The sequence below is a fragment of the Elgaria multicarinata genome, chromosome 16 (assembly GCF_023053635.1).
Source record: "Elgaria multicarinata webbii isolate HBS135686 ecotype San Diego chromosome 16, rElgMul1.1.pri, whole genome shotgun sequence".
NCBI lineage: Eukaryota > Metazoa > Chordata > Lepidosauria > Squamata > Anguidae > Elgaria > Elgaria multicarinata.
Genome location: NC_086186.1, coordinates 2113692 through 2134593, shown reverse-complemented (window position 1 = coordinate 2134593; position 20902 = coordinate 2113692). Strand labels below are relative to the sequence as shown.

The following is a 20902-nucleotide window of genomic DNA, read 5'->3' as shown; positions in this document are numbered from 1 at the left end:
ATAGAAATAATGAGGCCCCAAATAATCCAAAAAGAAATTATGCTCTGCCATTTATTTATGTCGGGAAATGCATGCGTCGCTGAGAAAGGTCACATTTTCCATGGCCCAGAATTATTTAGTTAGTTCTTAGGATTTTCTAAGACTAATTTTGCTGCTGCTAGGAGTACCGCTGCTCCGCGTTGATCTCACGTCAGCACTGTGGGCACCCTTTTTAAATGCTCTAAATAACATTGATTTTTGTGTAACTATTTGCTGCTTTGTGCTCAGCATGACGAGAGCATTCGGAGACACATGGAGCAAATCGAGCAAAGGAAAGAGAAAGCGGCTGAGTTGAGCAGCGGGAGGCATGCGAACACGGACTACGCCCCGAAACTCACACCTTACGAGCGGAAAAAGCAGTGTTCGTTGTGCAGCGTCTTGGTAAGATGACCGAGATTGTTTGGGGAATGTGTTTGCTACAGCGTGATTTGTTAGGAAGATAAAGATGCTCCAAGTAACACCATCCGACGCAGCGGTCAACTGCGGCAACTGTGCAGCATCTTCACCTGATACAGGAAGGGCCCGGACTTCTTTCAGTTCAGGGCCTGAATTCCATTTCAGAGAAGCTCTCAGTGGCTGTGGTGGTGGGAAGGGAGCCAACGGCAAATGGGCAGGAGAGGTTGGACTGGTGGAAGAGAGAGAGTGGTCTCTCTACCAGCCTGCTGGTTTCTGTGATGTGGAGAAGGAGCTTTCCTCTACAGCTAGCACAGAAACCAAGCAGGCTGATGCAAGAAGGATAGAGCAACCCCCATCTCTCACCCACCAGCCCAATTACTCACCTGCATGTTATTCTTGGTCACTTATGGCAAACAGGTGCATTGTTAAATGCAAGACTGTACTACATCTGTTGGTAGAAATTAGTTTTGTCCAGTGTAGTAGGTGATGCAAACAGTAGTCTTCCTAATCACCATATTTTGCAGCTGGCTGTGACTTATTTTGTCTTAGCTCGTGATTAAGTACCACATAGAACGTTAGATTGCGTTGTACTTTTGTTCAGGAAAAAAAATGTTACCCTTTTTCAGATTTCCTCAGAGGTCTTTCTCTTCAGTCATATTAAAGGGAAAAAGCATCAACAAGCAGTGAGAGAAAACAGCAGCATCCAAGGACGGGAGCTTTCAGATGAAGAAGTGGTAGGTGGTCTTTCTTTTTAACACCACCACCACCACCACCCCCATTTCCAGCTTTAATATGCCATCTAAATAGAAATGTTTTGGGAGAAAGAGTGAACAATCATACTAAATAACCAATGAAGATAATTTTTGGTCAAAACTACATCAACAGCAATGGATGCCTTGTAGAATAGAGGTGTGTGTAGGGTGTGTGTGTGTGTTTGGACCCAGAGTTAAGCTGCACTGGCAGAAGTGACTGTCCCCACTTCCCCCATGGCAGCCCCTCATCAGGATTCCAAGGCCTCCCGCCGAGATGTGAGACAATAAAGAGGTCTGCCGTGCAATCCACAAAGCTTTATTCATAAATAGACATCTTTTCACACCTGAAAGGAAGTGTTGAATGCTAGGACCCAGCCGCTAAACTTAATTAGCCTAACAAAGCAAGGCGGTTGCCTATCAACTGAATCAACAGTTACGCCACAGTGCCTGACAGGCTTTTACCGAACCCTTCCTTCAGGGCGGGTCTTCAAGTTCTAACTTCTGGTGAGTGGCTAACAAGGCAGATCACCTCCCACCTCCTCTCGCTTGACCCTGCGGTGGACTCAGGGATCTGACCATTCTGATGTTCCCTCCAACACAGGCTGAGTTCCCAGGGGCAGGAAGGAGGATCTCTGAGCCTGGGCCTCCTGTCTGATAAGCTCCTGGGAAAAATCCTCCTCGACACCTGGAGGGTCTTGGAGAATTCCCCCCACACACACACACACACTTTCTGTCTTGGCTCGTCTACTTCTTCATGCTCCCAGATCCGATTTGGGGTACACACCAGGAGGACCGGGAATGATCCTGACATCCCTCCAGCCCCCAGCAGATGCTATACAGAGAGTCAGGAGATACTTACTAAATGTGGTAAGCTGGGGGGCGGGGGGAGGGAATCCCTCAAAATTGGCTGGAGGTGGTCTTGTAGAAGGCAGATTCTGGAGCAAGGGGTGTTTAACTTTCACTGGAGCTTAGTGCCTTTTGCAAATCATATGATTTCATTCACTGCAATATTCTCTGCTACTTGCTTAGTTTATTGAAGTCACCCTATTTTGCTCAGCAAAGTATTGTGAGAGATTCTAAGATCGACCTAGCTAAGACATACGCTAGGTTAATTTTTATTCAACGTGTTCAGCACCGGGCAAAATTTACATCCGGCTAGAAATCACACATTTATAACTAGTATATGTAGGGTAAAACTTCAGAATACAGGAGTAAATAATGAGTGCTTGAGTAAGCTCTGTTGTACTTGTCAGACCGGTTCCCGTTTTATTTTTAATCAGTGAAGGTACCCGTAGGTGAATACACTATTCCTACTTAAAGTTATTGCTTGTCATCTCTGATGTCTTCATATTAAATTACCCTTCTTCTCTGACATATAAGATTTTATTTATACCACCTCTGACCTAAGGAAATTTCACCCTTAACCTTCCGCACTTGACACTTCAGATAACATACACTTGATCTTTGACACACTTTTGTTTTAAACCCAGTACGAATAACAGCTGCCTGCCGAGAAGCGAAAGAGCTTCATTGGGTAGTAAGTTCAACACCGGATTTCCATAACGTGCCCTGAGCTAGCACAGATTTTGTCTTCATCCACAGAAAAGCCTATTGACGAAGAGCCGGGGATAGCATTCAGGCTGGGCCCAGGCACGCCTGGCTTTACCTAGTGCCTTCCTATGACTCTCCCCTCTTGTCTTTGCTAGCTGTTTCCTGTGCGCATGATCCAGAAGGGAGTGGGGGAGAGAATGAGCTTGCCAAGAGGGATCATGGGTCTTGACCAGCTTCCCCTCCCTCTGTACCAGTAGTACCCCGTGTGCCAGTCGCCGTCACTGAACTTCCAACCTTGCAGGAAGCTGGGTCCCACCCATCTTTTCTCACCAAGCTTCGCTTCATCCAACATGAGCATCTCCGTTTATCTCGGTCCTTTCAGCCATCTTTGTGGTTTAAGGAGCCATAAATGTGCTGGAACTCAAAGAGAGGGTATTCTGACCTAGAGACCCAGCAGAGGGCAGTGCTGGTGTGTGCTGGTTGGGTTTGCTAGTAAATAAGCAATACTTTGTTTTGAAAGCATCTTGATAATGTGTAGTTATAAAAAAAACCACAAATGCTAAAGCAGAGTCGCCACATGACGCCCCCCTGGCAGTGCTGCGCTCAACTTCACGTAGTGCAGAAGTTCTGTTTGGTTGTAAATCAATGTTTGAATGAACAAATGAGAATGCATTTTCGTTAAAAAAATGAACTACTAGTGGAGAGGTTGATTAAAGTAATTGATTTAAATAAAGGCTTGGTGATATAATTTGTCTTGATTTAAAATCAATTCACTGTGCAAGTTTGGACACGTGATCTCCAATCGAAGTTGGAATTATGCTGTGAATAAAAGGTTGAATCAGCTGATAATGGTTTTCTCTGTTGTGGCTTTACCAGTCATAATAATAAAAGCACCACTTTGTGATTTTGTCCCAAAGAGAGCTCTTCTGTAAGGATTTCAGTTGATCAATGAAGAATATGTGGAGTTTCGTTGGGCCGATGATTAGATTCCTGCATATATTGTCCAGCCGCCCCTGTTTTCTCGTCAGTGCCCCTGTTTGTGCCTGTTGTGCCCCTGTTCGTGTGGGTTGCTGGCCTTGTCGTCCTCCAGGACTCAGCTCCTTCCTCTTTGGCTCTAGAATGGGAGCTGGAGGTGTCTTGTTGTTAGCACACATGTTTGTCACTGCGGGTGCATGAACACTAAGGCGCCATGCAGTGCCCACGCTGCCATTTCACGTGCTGCAGTTACTGAAGTACATTTGAGCTTTTGGTAAAACTGTGGGACAGTTTCATTTTTCTAGAACGCTGGTCTTGAAATAGCCACCTTGGTTTTTAAATTTGTGGAGGAAACCGGTACATTGCAGATTAAATGAATGCAACATCCATCTAGAGAGCAATGAGATTTTGACCATGGGCGCTATATAATGGGGCAGAACAGCTAACGTGCATTACGTTGTGCCAGCTAGTGTAAGCTACTCTGGCATAATGCCAATAGCATTATCTGGCACCCTGATTTCCCCAATAAGGGGTGGGGATTACGACATGATCCTTGGTACGAGTGACCTGATTTTAGTTGTTGTACTTCTTAGACTACTACGAGTTGGGTTGCAAATCACCCAGAAATCTAACAGTAAACATTGATATACTTTCTTCCCACCCTGGTGTTTGATGGTATGGCATTTGTGCCCAAATACAAAATGCAAAGTGGGCATTGATCCATAATCATTTGCCCTTGGGGACGTTTTCAGCGCAAGAAGAGCCCTGCTGGATCAGACCAAAGTCCAGCACCTAGTTTTCCATAGGGGCCAATCAGATGTCTCCAGGAACCTTACAAGGAGAACACAAGGGGTCTCTCCCATTGCTGCTCTACTTGAATACACTGTGACCCTGGTGGTGGATGTCTGCAGGAAGAATATACCAACGTTTTGGTGCAACCACTGAGAAGGCCCTGTATCTTGTGATGACCAGATAGAGGGCAGGGCCTCTGAGAAAGCTTGGGCCAGTTGGAGTGGGAGAAGGCAGTTCTTGTGGCTGGAAGGAGACTGGCTAGCCGCTGCCATTAGCAATTGGCCTGTTGAGTGTTTGGACCAGCTGACTTCTCCACAGTCCTTGCAAAGGCAGCCCCACGTAGGTTCCAGCAGCCTTCCCCAACCTGTCCCCTTCCAGATGTCTTGGACTTCAACTCCCATAAATTCCTTCCAGCATGGCCATAGGCCATAATAGCTGGGAATTATAGGAATTGTAGTCCAAGACATCTGGAGGGTGCCAGTTTGGGGAAGGCTGGATGGCAGTAATATGATCTAACAGGAGGCCCCCAAACTGCACTTGATAGTAGCTTAGTCTTTTGGAGGGCATGAAGCCATGGCATTCCTTTCAGTAACTTAAAACACATATAGGTGTTTTGGTGTGTGTGTTTTCTAAATCAGCAGTTCTGCACCCTGCACCTTTAACCCTGCTCCAGACTTAGGGTCCCCAGTAGAGGTTCCAGCCCTGATCTACAGGCAGCCGAGCTGAATTGCGGGCAGCATGCAGTGGTGAGAACCTGGCTTCTTAGCCAGCCCTGCAGTAAATTGCATTCTTGGAAAAAGAGTACTAACAAGACAGCTGGCGTGCATCTCTGATGAAAGTATCATTGCTTTATTTAAAATGTTTTAGAATACATCCAGTTGTAATCTGTACGTAAGCCTCCCTTCTGGTATCAGATCTGACTCTTCAATTTCAAATGCATTAAGATAATTATAATAGCATTGAACTAATAAAGTTTACGTAAATTCCCAGTTTAGGTACTTCGTTCATAAAATATGAAAGTGCTTAAATGCTTTCATCTTGAGTGGCAGTTATAGGACCAAAGCAAGTATTCATTAACTTCTGTTATTTATTTGGGTTATTTTTCACTTCCTATTAGCCATTTTTATGTAAATCGGTTTCTTCATTCAGGATCCCTTCCAGCTTCATAGCAATACCATTGTTTGTGGCTTTATGAAATGGTGTACAACCATGTTTCAGTCAGATGTAATCAGTTTATTTTACAAGCCATCACGGAAGTAAGCAGTTGATGTAACTTTTGCTTTTTCTAGAGTTTGCAATGCTGAACGTTGTGTTTATTTCTTGGGTGGAATGCTGGAATATTGTGGGGAGTCTTGTTTAAGTTGTTGTTGTTGTTGTTGTTGTTGTTATTATTATTATATCCCACCTTTTGTCCAATGCTGGGCCTCAAGGCGGCATTACAAAATTTAAAACCTATAAATAGGTTCTAACCAATCTTACTATGGTGGTATAATTTTAAAGAGCGTAGCACAGGCTTCGCCAATCTTGTTCTCTCCAGGTGCTTTGGACTACAACCCCCATCGTCCCTAACCACCAGCCACGAAGTTTTTTCAGTGAGAGGTTGAGCAGGTGCCTTTCATCAGCAGGTGCCCTTGTGTGTCTCATGGATAAACTGCTACAACAATGTGAACTGCAGTATCCAGTGTCCCTTATGCAAATATTCTGTTTCCTCTCCTGTTGCACCAAACATTTTCATACCGAAGTGTGTTTGGCATAAAATCAGTGATTAGACAAAATTGGCCGGGGTCCCAAGGCTGAGAGGTTCAGCTCTGCGTGTCTGCAGAGCCTTTGGGACTTGTGTTTGTCAGACGGAAGAGCCCCCTCCGCCCAGTTCTGCATGGCAAGCGAGTTTTGAAGCTGATGGGACTTTTCAAGAGACTTAGTGGAATGGCCCCTTGCTCTGCAAAAAGGAAGAAGGAACTCCCTTGCAATAGTATTCCCAAGCCCTTGGCTGTGGCCGGAGTAGCTCTGTTTGGGTCTGAGCCACGATCGTAGCTTTGCAAGAACGCCCTGGGTATGGGCTGGGTAGGTTCCTACATCTCCGACTAAGCAAACGCTTTTGGAAGTTTGGCACGTCTTGTTGAATGTCAGGTCACTTTAGGGGTTGGAACTTCTTCGGATCCTTGGACGCAACCTTTTTGGTGTTGGACTTCATTCAGTTTCCAAGAAGTGTAGTGTTCTCTTCAACAGGATAAGCTTAGGTTAATTTTGAAAATGATCTTATCGCCAGCAAATATGAGAAACGTAACTAGAAATGGTCGTCAGTGAAGCATAGCCCAGTGTGTCAACTGCAGGGCCCACAGTCTCCTGTTGACATTCAATACTGTCTGAGCTACTGGTTGGATGTCTTTTTCTTCACACATTAGATATTAGATCTGCCCACGGCAGTAATCCCCCCTGCTTTGATCTCTTCTTTGAAGAAGTGACAGTGAATTGTGATGCAACATGTCATTACTCTACTTTTTATTTAGAACGATGAAGTTTGAGATTAATCCGAGCTGCTGCGACTGAAAGTCGAGAGCCCTGAGAAACCTCCTTTGTGCGTGCGTGAGGGCGCCCCGATTTATTGAGATGGATGGCGAGTTTTGCCTCCATCCTGCGTTGTGTTCCCAGAAATGAAGGCCTCCAAGATGAATGAATGTGTGTGTTGAATCCTTACCTTTCAGACAGAGATGGCTGTTAAGTTGCAGATTAGATCAGGAAAGACCCTTGAGTGAGAGGCTGTGATCCATTCATAATTCCCATGTATTAGGCAGAGTGTTTATCGTTGATCGCTGAGTGTACGGGACAGAGGGAATGTCACGTTATACTTAACCATGAGAAATTCTGTGTTTCGGAGGAGTGGATTAACATCCCTTTAGCTGTCAAACACACACACACACACACACACACACACTGAAGAGGCAGTAATGCTGCTGAGCACAAGTATAAGTTGACAACCCTTGGGGCTGATGTACATTTTTATTTCTAGCTGTCTGTAGGACCAGGTGCCCCGCAGCCATGGGCTGTTACACCCAGACCCAGGCAGCTTCCCTCTGTGCACCTCTGTGGAAGCTTGCTGGAAGAAGGAGCTGCTGGCCTGCTCTTTTTCCTGCCCAGTAGCGCCATCAATGCAGATGGCCAGAGGGTGGTATTGCAGCTACCAATTCAGTAGGGGCCAGTAGGGTTCCACCCATTCCTGTGAAGCTGGCGAGTCTGGCTCGGGTGCTCAGTCCTGTCCATTTGTCACTGATACGCAGGACCGGCTCCTTCCCCAGTTGCTTGACCCAACCACCCCAGAGGACCATGCTGCCTTGAGCTTGGCCCCACCCCCTTTCCCCCAACCATCAACAGTTGGCTGGTTCCCTGGCTTGTGTGCCATTTCCTCCCCCCCCCCCCCATTCTAAAAGGTTGAAATACCTGCTCATCCTAAAGTTTAGTTACTGGCAGTTTGAGCTTTAAGCTAAGATAGGCTGGCATTTTGGGGCCCAGCCCTTTGGCCCTGCCCACCCCTGGTATGCCCCTCCCCCCCAGAGCTCCTCTGCCATGGAATTTGGCCCTCAGGCTGAAAGAGGTTCAACATCCCTGCCATCCTCTGTAACTTGGGAAGGGGGCTAATAAGCACAGCTGCGGGTGTGGGTGTGTTGAGATGGCTTAGATGGCTTTCCAATGGGATTCCACACGTTTCCTGGAGGAGAGATCTATCAGCGGCTATTAGCCATGAACATGTGGCAGTTCCACATCTAGTGGTCTTCGTACCTCTGAGTAGTGGTTCCAGGGGAGCGAGCAACAAGCGAAGGCTGTGGCCCACATACTTGTGGAAATTCACGTTTGTGAATTCCCCAGAGGCATTTGGTTGCTGCTATGTGAAATGGGAGCCTGGATTAGGTGGGTCTTTGGTCTGGTCCAGCAGGGCTGCTTTCTGAGCCCCATTCTGTCTCATTGAATGTGATCCATATGATCCTACGCCTTCCCCCTCCCCTCTTTTCCTGTTGAACGTCAGACCTGAAGAGATCTTTGAAACGCGAAAGCTAGCACATTCTTTTTTGCGATACCGTTCCTGGTTTGGATTTTCAAATGGCTGCTCCACTAATACAGCCCACTTCTTGGTGGGCGTTTCCATGATCACGGTGCTGTATTGTTCAGCTGTCGTGATAGTTAGAACTGGCAGTGTCTGGATTTGTGGTTTGTACCATACCGGAAACAAATCTGACCTTGAACAGGGCCTGGGCTTAACGTGACTCCATGGCTTTTCTTGTGTAATATACATAGACAGGCGCTTTGTAAGCCAGGGCCCATGTCAGCATTTGTGCCTTTTTTTGGATGTGGAAGTTAAATCCCCGTGGAAATTTTCTGTGTTAACCATTGCTTGCTTGCTTCCTTCCTTCCTTCCTTCCTCCAGGAACACCTGTCATTAAAGAAGTACATTGTGGATATCATGGTAGAAAGCTCGGTCCCAACAGAGCCCTTAAAAGATGGGGAGGAGAGGCAGAAAACGAAAAAGAAGGCGAAGAAACTGAAGGCACGGATGAACTCAAGGTACTGAGATATATATTTTCCCCCATTTGGTTTTGCTGTATTTCTTTTGCCCTTCAAAAAAAAAATTTGCCTCGGAAATCTAAAAGAAAAAGAAACGCCTTTGAAGTTATTTGCTTCAGGAACATCTTGAAAATAACACTGATGAGCCTAATTTATGGCCACTTTCTCTGATTGAGGAAGAAAACGGCATATCGATCCGGAGCCCCTTCCTTCACCTGTTAAGAGCTTTCCTCGTAATTGGATGCCAGCGCCCTGCCAAAGCGGCAGCCTCTTCCAGCATACAATAGTATGTTTAAGTATGTGTAAACCAGGCCTATTTTTCTTCCGAGCTATTGATTTTTAAAATGAAGTATCAAAGAAAATCAATAGTAATCAACAAATAGAAGCCAGTCGGCTGGAGTGTCAAATCCCCAGGCTGGGTTTAATCAATTTTGTTGCCTGCCACAACAAGGAAAAGTTAGAAATATCTTAAAATGGAAAGTGAGTTGTCAGACCTGCAGTTTGTCATTGGCCTAAAATGTGACATCCGCAGATCAGAATGGAATGAAGGGGCACCGTTGTCTCGCGCGTCCGCCGTGGCGCGGCAACGTCCCCGACGGAGGCTATCTCCCCTCCGATATAATCTGTCATTGATATTGTTGTTCTTTAAATGACTTCCTATTTAAAGGATTCCTTTCACTTAGTCAAAATCCATTATAAGCAATGAAATATTGGCAGTGCTGTTTTTAATTGCTGGGGGACGTGTGTGAATCCATTCAGTAGCTTTGTTGCTACATAGGAGTTCATATAGTTTTAGCAGCTTTATTATATTGTAATAAAAATGTTTGGGCATTTGCATAGCAAATCTCCCCACCTTTAATTTGCATCCATGAGTTTCTCTTGATGCTTTTTCTTTCTTCTTTTAAATTCATGGCCAATGCCACAGATAGGGTCATCGTTTAGTGTGCAACAGCTTTAAATTGTCAGATTTTTAATTATTTGCCATAGTGTGGTGTAGTGGCTAAAGTGTCGGACTGGGGGTCGGGAGATATGGGTTCTAGTCCCCACTCAGCCACGGAAACCCACTGGGTGACTTTGGGCCAGTCACTGACTCAGCCCAGCCTACCTCACAGGGTTGTTGTTGTGAGGATAAAATGGAGAGGAGGAGGATTATGTATGCCACCTTGGGTTCCTTGGAGGAAAAAAAGCAGAATATGAATGCAATAATACATACATACATAATAGTGTAGTAATAAGGACTTGGCATAACCTTGCATGCTACATACAGTAGGATTTTGCAATTTAAAAGAATGGGATTCATGTCATAGAGCAGCCTTCCTCAACCTGGTGCCTCCAGATGTGTGGGACTACAACTCCCATCATAGGCTGGGTACAGAGCATTGGATGGTAGTGACAGTATTATTTTCTTGGTCAGGCTGCCTGGCACACCGCTCTCTCTGTCAACACCTTGCTGCCCCCTTTCAGCATCCCCCTTTCAGCATCTTCTGCCTCATTTTACCTAACGGAAGACCGGCTGTGCTTGAGCCTTCTCAGTGTTGGCCCCTAAGCTTTGGAATCGGCTTCCCAGCACTCTGCAAAGTTTGAGGAACTTTCCCCTTTTAAGCGGGCTGTTAAGAACTTTCTTTTTACATAGGCGTTTTAAGGCTAGTCTTTTGTTGGTGGATTTTTAATGCCAGCTCTTGATTTTGTTTTGTCTGCTTGTAATTTTACTTGTATTGTTAAAAAACTGTACTCTGTTTTGGGAATTTGATATGATCGGAGTGCAGACTCAAAATAATCTAAATATATATTTTTTAAAAACGAAGTGTCCATAGGAGTGCAGCCTTAGAGAGCGTACTCTACTTAGAACGTTTAATTTTAGTTCCATGCCTCCTGCTCTGCCTTCAGCTCACCACTTGGCCCTTCTGTGAGTAACAGCAAATATTTATTTATTTATTTATTTATTTATTACATTTCTATACCGCCCAATAGCCGGAGCTCTCTGGGCGGTTCACAAAAATTAAAAACATTCAAAGTATAAAACAACAGTATAAAACCGTAATATAAAATACAATATAAAAGCTCAACCAGATGAAAACAGCAGCAATGCAAAATTACAAATTTAAAACACCAAGTTAAAATTTATTTATAGACTGTTAAAATGTTGGGAGAATAAAAAGGTTTTCACCTGGCGTCTAAAAGCATATGATGTAGGTGCCAAGCGAACCTCTCATTCCACAGCCGGGGTGCCACAGCAGAGAAGGCCCTCCTCCTGGTAGCCACATGCCTCACTTCCTTTAGCAGGGAATTGTGGAGAAGGACCCCTGAGGATGACCTTAGGGTCCGGGCAGGTACATATGGGAGGAGGCGTTCCTTCAGATAGCCTGGCCCCAAGCTGTTTAGGGCTTTAAATATTAATACCAGTACTTTGAATCGGGCCCGGACCTGGACTGGCAGCCAGTGAAGCTGGAAAAGGACTGGCATGATGTGGTCTCGCCGGCCAGTCCCTGTTAGTAACTGTGTTGCGCTGTTTTGTACCAGTTGAAGTTTCCGGACCATTTTTAAAGGCAGCCGCACGTATAACGCATTGCAGTAATCCAAACGAGAGGTTATCAGAGCATGGATCACTGTAGCTACGCTATCTCCGTCCAGATAAGGGCGCAGTTGGTATATCAACCTAAGCTGATAAAAGGTGCTCTTTGCCACTGAGTTCACCTGTGCCTCAAGTGACAGTTCTGGATCCAAGAGCACCCCCAGACTACGGCCCCGATCCTTTAGGGAGAGTGCAACCCCGTCCAGGACAGGGCAAACATCACCTCACATGTTGAGGAAGAGAATGCTCATGCCCAGTAAATTAGGGAGATTATAGTAGATGCAATGTTAAGGCTTTTGTTTCAGTTTGGAATAAGCCCCATAGAACCCAGCGGAACTTGGTTTTGCATAAACATGCAAAGGATTACACTGTGTGAAATTTTAATCTGAATTCTAAGCTCAAGAAATAGCTGGAAATGGATAGGTTGGAACTTGGTTAGATTTCAGAGTTAAAGAAATTAATTAGCTGTGGGCAAGTAAAAGGTTGAAGAGCAAGACCCGCTCCTCATCCGTCCGTAGTGTGAGCTTGGAGTTGGGGTTATCCACATAATTCACTTTGGTTTGCATTTGTAGCTGTTATGCCCACAGTTGTGTGACACATCATGATGCAAAACTCACCGAGCTTAAGAACGTGGAATGTTGAGCATACTTCAGAAATTGGGAAATGGCAAAATTTAAAAATTGAGGACAACCAAGTAAATGCACTCAGATGGGCTTTTATTGCATTCTAAGTTGTTAGATCTTAAATCAGTATATGAAATCACCTGTAATGGCAGAGGTGAATGAAGGGACAATCCGTGATCAATGAGATATCTTATTCTCTTAAGTTTTCTTGGTCTTATTAATAATATTTATAACCCCAAGCCATTAAGCTGTTGCTGCTATAGCTGATATATAGCAAAGTAAATTATTCCATATTAACATGTATGTGATGCTATCAAAATAGTGCTTCAAGATCCTTACCATGGATTGGTGACTGCAGCTAAATTCTAAATTGCAGGCAAATGTTATGGCATTAATGGAGTCATTGGTCTGATTTTTCAAACTGCGTATGAAAGTCTCCACTTCGTAAAATGGTTGATACTGGTTTTAGTTTAATGACGAATTAGTTTTCTTTTCTGGATGGTGTTCAAGTTATCTCACTTTTGCCAATATTTAGAAATAGCATTTTAAAATGTGCTTGGGTTATCTCATGAACTGGAAGAAAGAGTCATCCACCTTGTTTCTGGGCGAAACAAGTCCATTTGCTAAACTAGTGAAATGAGTTTGAATTTAATCTTATTATTGAATGGGAAAATGGCATTATGTAGGTTAAGACAGAGCTTACGCTGTGCATCGTGGGCTAGCCAAAGAAACAAAGGACGGATTGCCTTCCAGGCAGCAAGAGGGAAAGTATGAACTAAACAAGGAAGATAATTAAGGGGCAAAGGATAGCCCAGGGCATGCATTTGGTGAAGATAAATATTTGCAGAACGTACAAAAGCTGCTTCTCACTGACTTTGTGCAAACTTGAAATTCGACTTCCTTGCTTGTCACTACAATCATGTCATGTCTCTCTCCGAATCCTTCCTTTCTCCTCTTAGATAAAGGTCATGCTTTTCATCCTTGTCTTAAAAGCTTTTCATATTTCTGCCTCTCCCCTACTTAGCCACCCATGTCTGTCTGTCTGTCTGTCTGGTGCACCCAATCTGCTTAGAGAATCTACCAGGTTTGGGGAATGACTGGAAAGAGTAAATAAGAAGTGTAATTAACATGATCTTTTTCTCATTCACGACATCAAAGGAGGATGTCTTCAATGGGCACAATGGATGACTCTGGATTCACGTATTTTAAAGAGCAGATGAGTTGTGTCAAGATCTCGCTGTACTTGGTAGAGAATACTGCCAAAGTTTATTAACTCATCTGCTATGTTAGATGTAATGTGTAATTCTGTTCAAACATTTTACAATTTGGATTCTGTTGGTGTGGATTCCTACTTCTCCCAGTGTGAAGGGGAAGTAAAGGGCAGTGCAGACATAATCCTACTGATAGTTAACCCATGATTAAGCAGTTGTGAATGGGACACAGGATTTGCGTATTCCTTCACCTAACACTACATCTTTCCTTCTAAGCAGAGATCTGGTGGAGTGTAGCCCTTAGATTGCTGGATTTAGATTAAGAAAGACCTGGCTTCAAAGTCCCTGCTTTATTTATTTATTTATTTATTACATTTTTATACCGCCCAATAGCCGAAGCTCTCTGGGCGGTTGACAAAAAATTAAACCATGAACAGCGTAGAAACAACCAACAAATTTAAAACACAAATATAAAATACAATATAAAAAGCATAACCAGAATAAAACCACACAGCAAAAATTAATATAGGTTAAAATATGAGATTAAAACAGCAAAGTATAAATTTAAGTTAAATTAGGTGTTAAAATACTGAGAAAATAAAAAGGTCTTCAGCTGGCGACGGAAAGAAAACAATGTAGGTGCCAAGCGAACCTCTCTGGGGAGCTCATTCCACAGCCAGGGTGCCACAGTGGAGAACGCCCTCCTAGTAGCCACCTGCCTCACTTCCTTCAGCAGGGGCTCACGGAGAAGGACCCCTGTGGATGATCTTAAGGTCCAGGCAGGCACATATGGGAGGAGGCGTTCCTTCAGATCGCCTGGCCTCAAATTGTTTAGGGCTTTGAATGTTAATACCAGCACTTTGAATCGGGCCCAGACCTGGACTGGCAGCCAATGAAGTTGTAGAAGGACTGGCGTGATATGATGTCGCCGGCCAGGTTTGTGCATGGCACAAAGCTGACTGGGTGACCTTTGTCCAATCTTTCTATTTCTCTCTCTCTCTCTCTCTCTCTCTCTCTCTCTCTCTCTCTCTCCCCTACATCACAGGAAAGTTGTGATGATTAAAGAGGGGGAAGTATGTAACATGCCCAGAGCTCCTTGGATATTAATTATTGAAAATGTAAAAATAGATAAAATACCAATTCCCAGTTTCAGCCACAGTTAAGTGTTACATCAGTATGCAACATCAACTATAGTAAAAAATAATAATGTATATCCTGCTTTTCTTATGGATAATTCAAATTGGCTTATGGTGATTATTAAAAACAATAAACAGCTGGATAACCCAATAAAACCAAAACGAATAGGGAGTGCAAACCAGACGATCACGGCAGAAGAGACTCAAAAGCCAATAGTAGTCAACAGTTCAGAAAGAGTAGCCTATACACACACAAAAAACCACCACCTGTCGAAATTGAGGAATGTCGCTAGTAAATAGGATCAGCCTTGTTGCCAGGAGCAATGGAAAACTTGGTTAATAACGTTTGCACATGACTGCCATACCAGTTTGTTCTCTGCTTTTTGCATTTTTGTTTTGAAAAAGCCTTTTCAGTATAACCTTTTTCAATGAAATGGCCTACGTCCTCATCGCGTGTTTCTTTCGCTGTCGGGGTCTGCACAGAAGAACTAAGAATTTAAACGTTCCACATCAGTGAGATTTCTTCCAAATTTAGTTTTTCCAAGCAGCCCCGTGCAACGCCGAGGCTTCGGGTCCCTGCGTGGGCTGGTGAATCACCGCTTGGCTCAAGCCGAGCTAAATGGTGTCAGAGAAACAATTGCCGCTGACTCTGGCACGTTGGCATTTAGCCAAGGTAAATTTGAACGCTTTCTAATTGTCAGAACAGGTTTGTGCTGCTGACTCCACTTTACATTTCCCTAAAGTGAAGCAGCCGCCTATGTATGGCTTTTCTCTTTGCATGGGGGAATCTCATAGGGCTGCATAAATTGCTAAATGCTGATAGGAAATATTAATGAGACCCAAACATGCACTACCAGAGGTTTAAGTTGTTGTTGCTGTTGTTGTTGTTGCTGTTGTTTTAAAAGCATGTCTTTCTATTGATAATAGCAGCCACTGGCAACACTTCCATGTTACAAATGCCTTTGTTCCCTGTGTAGCGTGCTCTGCAGTTGATGCTTATGACGCTTATAAAAGTATCAGATGTTTCAGCATACAGTTATTCAAATAGGAGCAAAGTCATTTGACAGGTTTTGGATAGCTAGTGCTGTTGATTGGACAAATTTCCCTGAACATTAACCTAATTTTTGAAAATTAACTTCTACTTTATCAGCAGCAACAACAACAACAACAATAATAATAATAATATAAAGGTCTCAAATAGTAAAATGAAGAATGTGCTCTGTGTAAAGCCATAACCAATATTTTAAAATATTTCCTTCTGCAGGGCAAAGGAGTACGAAAGTGCAATAGAAGCAAAGAACATCTCCTGTGACTCGCCCTACAAAGCAAAGTAAGCATTTAGTTCTTGGCTTAAAATTGACATGCTGTACTTAGGTAAACATGCATTCCGGGAACGTGCCCTTATTATGCCACCCTTGTACATATGGTGCTTTACAGAGGATGAGAGTGGAGGTCCCTGCCCCTGAGGACCTACAAATTAGACAACAGATACAGGCGAGATGATGGGGGAGAAGGTGAGAGGAATGGAATGCGGAGGGGAAGGGACAAGGGAATGCGCGTACAACGAGTTCAGCTACATGAACTTACGCTTGGTTACTGCAGGGCAGGGGTAGGAACCCAGCGGCCGTCCAGGAATTGTTGCTTTCCAGCTTCCACCAGCCCTGGGCAGCAGGTGTGGTCGGTTGGGGTCTGATGACGTTAGGGGTGGGGCGGGGCACAGGTTCCCCATCCCTGGGTATCCTTTTCAGATTGGCCTTCTATAATTTTCTCCAACTTTGTTAATGAACGAACTGCCTAGTTTCTCTCTGCTTCTGTTTTCCACCTGCCAAGGAACCTGTGTATTTTACCTAAGCGTGAACAGTTGCAAGTAAAACCTGGATTTATATATTTTCAAAAATGGAGAATCAGCGATCATTTGTTCTCGTCATCTCAGAGTCCTAGGTGCAACCTGAAACCATCACTGCACCTGGCGCAGCCTGACTTGAAGGTCTGCCGCCTTCTCCCTTGTTCCATCTTGAGGCTGTGACTAAATGCACAGCCTGTGGCTTGAATATCAGACACTTTTTTTCCTTCCTACCCCCCTTTTTTTGCTTTGTTTATCGTCACGGACAAGATTACTATAAGAGGTTCGTGTTGTGCAGACACACACTCACACAGGTACTGCTGGACCCAGTTGTTAATTGCAAGTGGGTCCAGCAGCAAAATTGCAAGTTGTTGAATTGTAATTGCAAGTTGGTCCAGGGGAGACATGATAGCACTCTTCAAATACTTAAAAGGTTGTCACACAGAGGAGGGCCAGGATCTCTTCTCGATCCTCCCAGAGTGCAGGACATGGAATAACGGGCTCAAGTTACAGGAAGCCAGATTCCGGCTGGACATCAGGAAAAACTTCCTGACTGTTAGAGCAGTACGACAATGGAACCAGTTACCGAGGGAGGTTGTGGGCTCTCCCACACTAGAGGCCTTCAAGAGGCAGCTGGACAAGCATCTGTCAGGGATGCTTTAGAGTGGATTCCTGCATTGAGCAGGGGGTTGGACTCGATGGCCTTATAGGCCCCTTCCAACTCTACTATTTTATGATTCTGAAATGTTGCAGTGTGTTCTTCCTCCTCAAAGAGGGAGCTCTTGTCCAGGATTGTAGCCAGCCGTTCCCTGCAAGCCGGGCTTGGTGCTCCTCCCCCCTCCCCATCACCACCTCCCGTTTTTCTTTCCCAGCTGTGGGCTCCGTGTTCCGAGGCTGGTAAGCATGCACACGTGGCCCTCGTTGGACTGTTTCGGGGGTGGGGTGGGGTTGCCCCATTAGGCATTTTAGCTCCCTGAAGAATGCTGATCCATACCTCTTGTTTCTCAGTGGGCCTCCTTTGGCTACGATACTGGCAGTGATTCACCAGCTGGGTTCGCTATTAGGAAAAAAAACAGTGGTTTTCCATCTCAGTTCTTAGAGAGAAAGAGGAGTATGACTCTCCGTGTGATGTACATGGAATCTCAAAAAGCCTGCAGTATTTGCATGTGTGTGCATGTGTGAGTGTGCGAGCGTGTGGAGGAACCATTGCCAACATCCGCAGTAGGAGTAAGAAGCTAAATTGACTTTATTAAAACAAAAAACAAAAAAGTTTGAATCTATAATTACAGTATTGAATGTACAACCTGATTTCAGTGCTGATTAAAGGCAATGTAAATATTCTTGTAGAGATTGTTGTTGTTGCTATTATTGCATTTAAAATAAACCCAAGCGCTGCATGTGCATATATATATAGTTAAAGCAACTCGTTTTGCGTGAAGGCTTACAATGTAAATATTGACACAGGACTAAGCAGGGAAAAGGCCGGGAGGGCAAGAAGGGAACGTCAGGTGTGTGGAGGTAGCGGGCTGGACCCAGAGATGCCCTTCGGCACGCGGAAGCTGCATTTTCCACTTTCAGAATTGCTGTTTTGTACCACACACTAGGACATGGTGCAAGGAAAGTGACATCAGTCTGAATGCTGTCCTTCTGTCGTGCAATTTGTTTGTGCAAGACCTGTGCAGTCCCCTTGCACAGACAGAAACTCGAGGAATTACCAGTCAGAGCAAGCGGTTTGTGGAACAAAACTAGCAGCCTCAGCCTTCCGCTCACAGTTCTTTGAATCCACCCCAAGGCGTAGCTCCCATTTCCTCTTGATCCTCTGTCTGCCTCAGACCACAAAGCCCCAGAAAGGGGTCCGGCAGGAGCAGACTCTCTCTTGGCATTCTCCAGGCTTCAATAAATAAATAAATAAATATTACATGCAGAGTGGCTACAGAGTGCCAAAAGGTTTAAGTTTAGCTTGAAATCAAGCTACGTTTAACCATTGTGCTGCTATGGAGCAAATATGGAGCATTGTATCAACTACTGAAGCACCCGCTTAATGGACTGGGGTTATAAATATGAATATGAGACCAAGCAAAAGTAAGAGAATAGAGTTCTCGCTGGTCACGGGTTGGCCCTGCATTCACCTCCTGCCCTCATGGGTGGTTTCCTATTCTTTAAGGTGCCCCTGGGAAGGTGGGGTTGCTCCAGTCTGGGCACTCTCCAGCCGTGGGCACTGGCTCCAGGGCCTGTTGACGTGAATGTGGGCCTGTGTGCTCTGAGGGGCAAGCAAAAGAGGAGAGGCCCAGGGCAGAGGAGCTCATGTCACTGGATCCTGAGGAGACCCATCAATGGCTCAAGGGGGCCCAACTGGACACTCTCCCTGCCCTTTACAAATATATATATATATATATATATATATATATATATATATTAAAAAAACCTTTCCCGATAGTGACTGAATTCTGAATGAGCATCCTACGCAGACCATCAAGGTCTGGAATTTGGCAGATACGCTGAGGGTCCTTGCAAGAGCAACACAGATGAGCGTTTTCTAAAGAAGGAGTAAGATTACCTTCTTTGAATCAACAAACAGCTCAATTCAGAGTTTACCTCGATTTGCGCCAAGAAATTAAGCAATTCTGCAACAATTGAAGGAATCTAAGAGAAGGCAATTTTAACTTCTGCGTTAGGAAGTGGAAAGGGAGGATAAGAACCTTTTTGTGATGCAGGAATGAAATGCTGAAACTTTCGGGTTTCTTAAAAAAAAAAAAAGGAAAAATTGTAAGGCGAAACGTAGGGCTGCTCTTTGATTTGTCTGTACCTGGAAAAACTAGAGGGGCAGGGCAGAGCCAACACTGTGTATGAAGCTTGTTTTCATAGGGAGGAAAAAACCATTTTAAAATATATCCCTCAAGCCAAAATGCACAATAGTCTAGTGAAAGTTTACAATCCTGAACCGGCCTGATAACAAAGAAATCCTTGCTAACAGCAGGAATAGCAAGCTTTAAAAACAAGATCCAGTGTCTAAAATCAGAGCTGTTTTATAAAATAAATGTTGGCTCCAATCCAATTTATGGCAGTCATGTCTAAGCCTACAATCCTGAATACATTAGGGTGTAAGCCCTGTTGAATACGGTGGTAAGCATATTTGTTGGGACTAATTTGTTCCGTTAGGTTCAATAGGACTTAGTCATGACTTAATGTTTCTTGGATTGGGGCCATTACATATGTCCCACAGTGTGGCCTTTAAGGATATCAGTTGAGATGGAGATTTTTTTCCTTAACAGTAGTAATAATCTAGTAGTGATTTATTAATAATTTACTAATAATTTAATACAGTTTATATTACACACTAAAATCCCCAAACCCCCACCACCAACTCCACACATATTCAGTGAACAGATGTAATCAAAATAATCAGAATCACATCCGAATCCATAGCAGCCGAGAAAGGTCACAAGTAAACCAGGAGAGGTATAACACAAAAGCACCTCCCACCCCTGCACCACGGATGCTCTCCAGCACAGAAAGCAGGAAGAGAATGGGAGATCCAAAGTCTGGGTGCAACAACAGAAAAGGCCCTGCCCTGCTGACCCAATCTCTGAAGGTGAAGGGGATGCAGAGCAGGAAAATAGGCGGGGGGCGTGCGTTTTTGTTTAACATGAAATGAGCATAGAATCATAGAATAGTAGAGTTCGAAGGGGCCTATAAGGCCATCAAGTCCAACCCCCTGCTTAATGCAGGAATCCACCCTAAAGCATCCCTGACAGATGGTTGTCCAGTTGCCTCTTGAAGGCCTCTAGTGTGGGAGAGCCCACAACTTCCCTAGGTAACTGGTTCCATTGTCGTACTGCTCTAACAGTCAGGAAGTTTTTTCTGATGTCCAGCCGGAATTTGACTTCCTGTAACTTGAGCCCGTTATTCCGTGTCCTGCACTCTGAGAGGATCGACAAGAGATCCTGGCCATCCTCTGTAACCACCTTTCAAGTATTTGAAGAGTGCTATCATGTCTCCCCTCCATCTTCTCTTCTCCAGGCTAAACATGTCCAGTTCTTTCAGTCTCTCTTCATAGGGCTTTGTTTCCAGACCCCTGATCATCCTGGTTGCCCTCCTCTGAACACGCTCCAGCTTGTCTGCGTCCTTCTTGAAGTGTGGTGCCCAGAACTGGACGCAATACTCAAGATGAGGCCTAACCAGGGCCAAATAGAGAGGAACCAGTACCTCATGCAATTTAGAAGCCATACTTCTATTAATGCAGCCCAAAATAGCATTTGCTTTTTTTGCAGCAAACAAAAGCTAATAAAAGATGAATAAGTTCAACATCTGAGGCCTTCTCAGGGGAAACCTGCCAGGCTCCGACACAGCACTCTTTCTAGCATCAGGTCAAAATCTGTCTCTTTCAGAAAGCCTTTGGCTGAATCTGCCCACTTCTATTTAGATTCAAACAGGGCTTTGACTGTGGGAGCCACG

The 20902-nt window shown here is 44.4% G+C and overlaps 1 protein-coding gene across 1 annotated transcript in view; it reads left to right on the top strand.

Annotated features, from left to right (window-relative positions):
- SCAPER (S-phase cyclin A associated protein in the ER) overlaps positions 1-20902 on the top strand; it is a 156715-nt gene that overhangs the window by 51182 nt on the left and 84631 nt on the right. Inside the window, exons 19-22 of the mRNA XM_063142209.1 lie at positions 268-420; positions 1062-1169; positions 8926-9062; positions 15869-15934. Coding sequence (XP_062998279.1) covers positions 268-420; positions 1062-1169; positions 8926-9062; positions 15869-15934 — 464 coding nt within the window. The remainder of the gene's footprint in view (positions 1-267; positions 421-1061; positions 1170-8925; positions 9063-15868; positions 15935-20902) is intronic.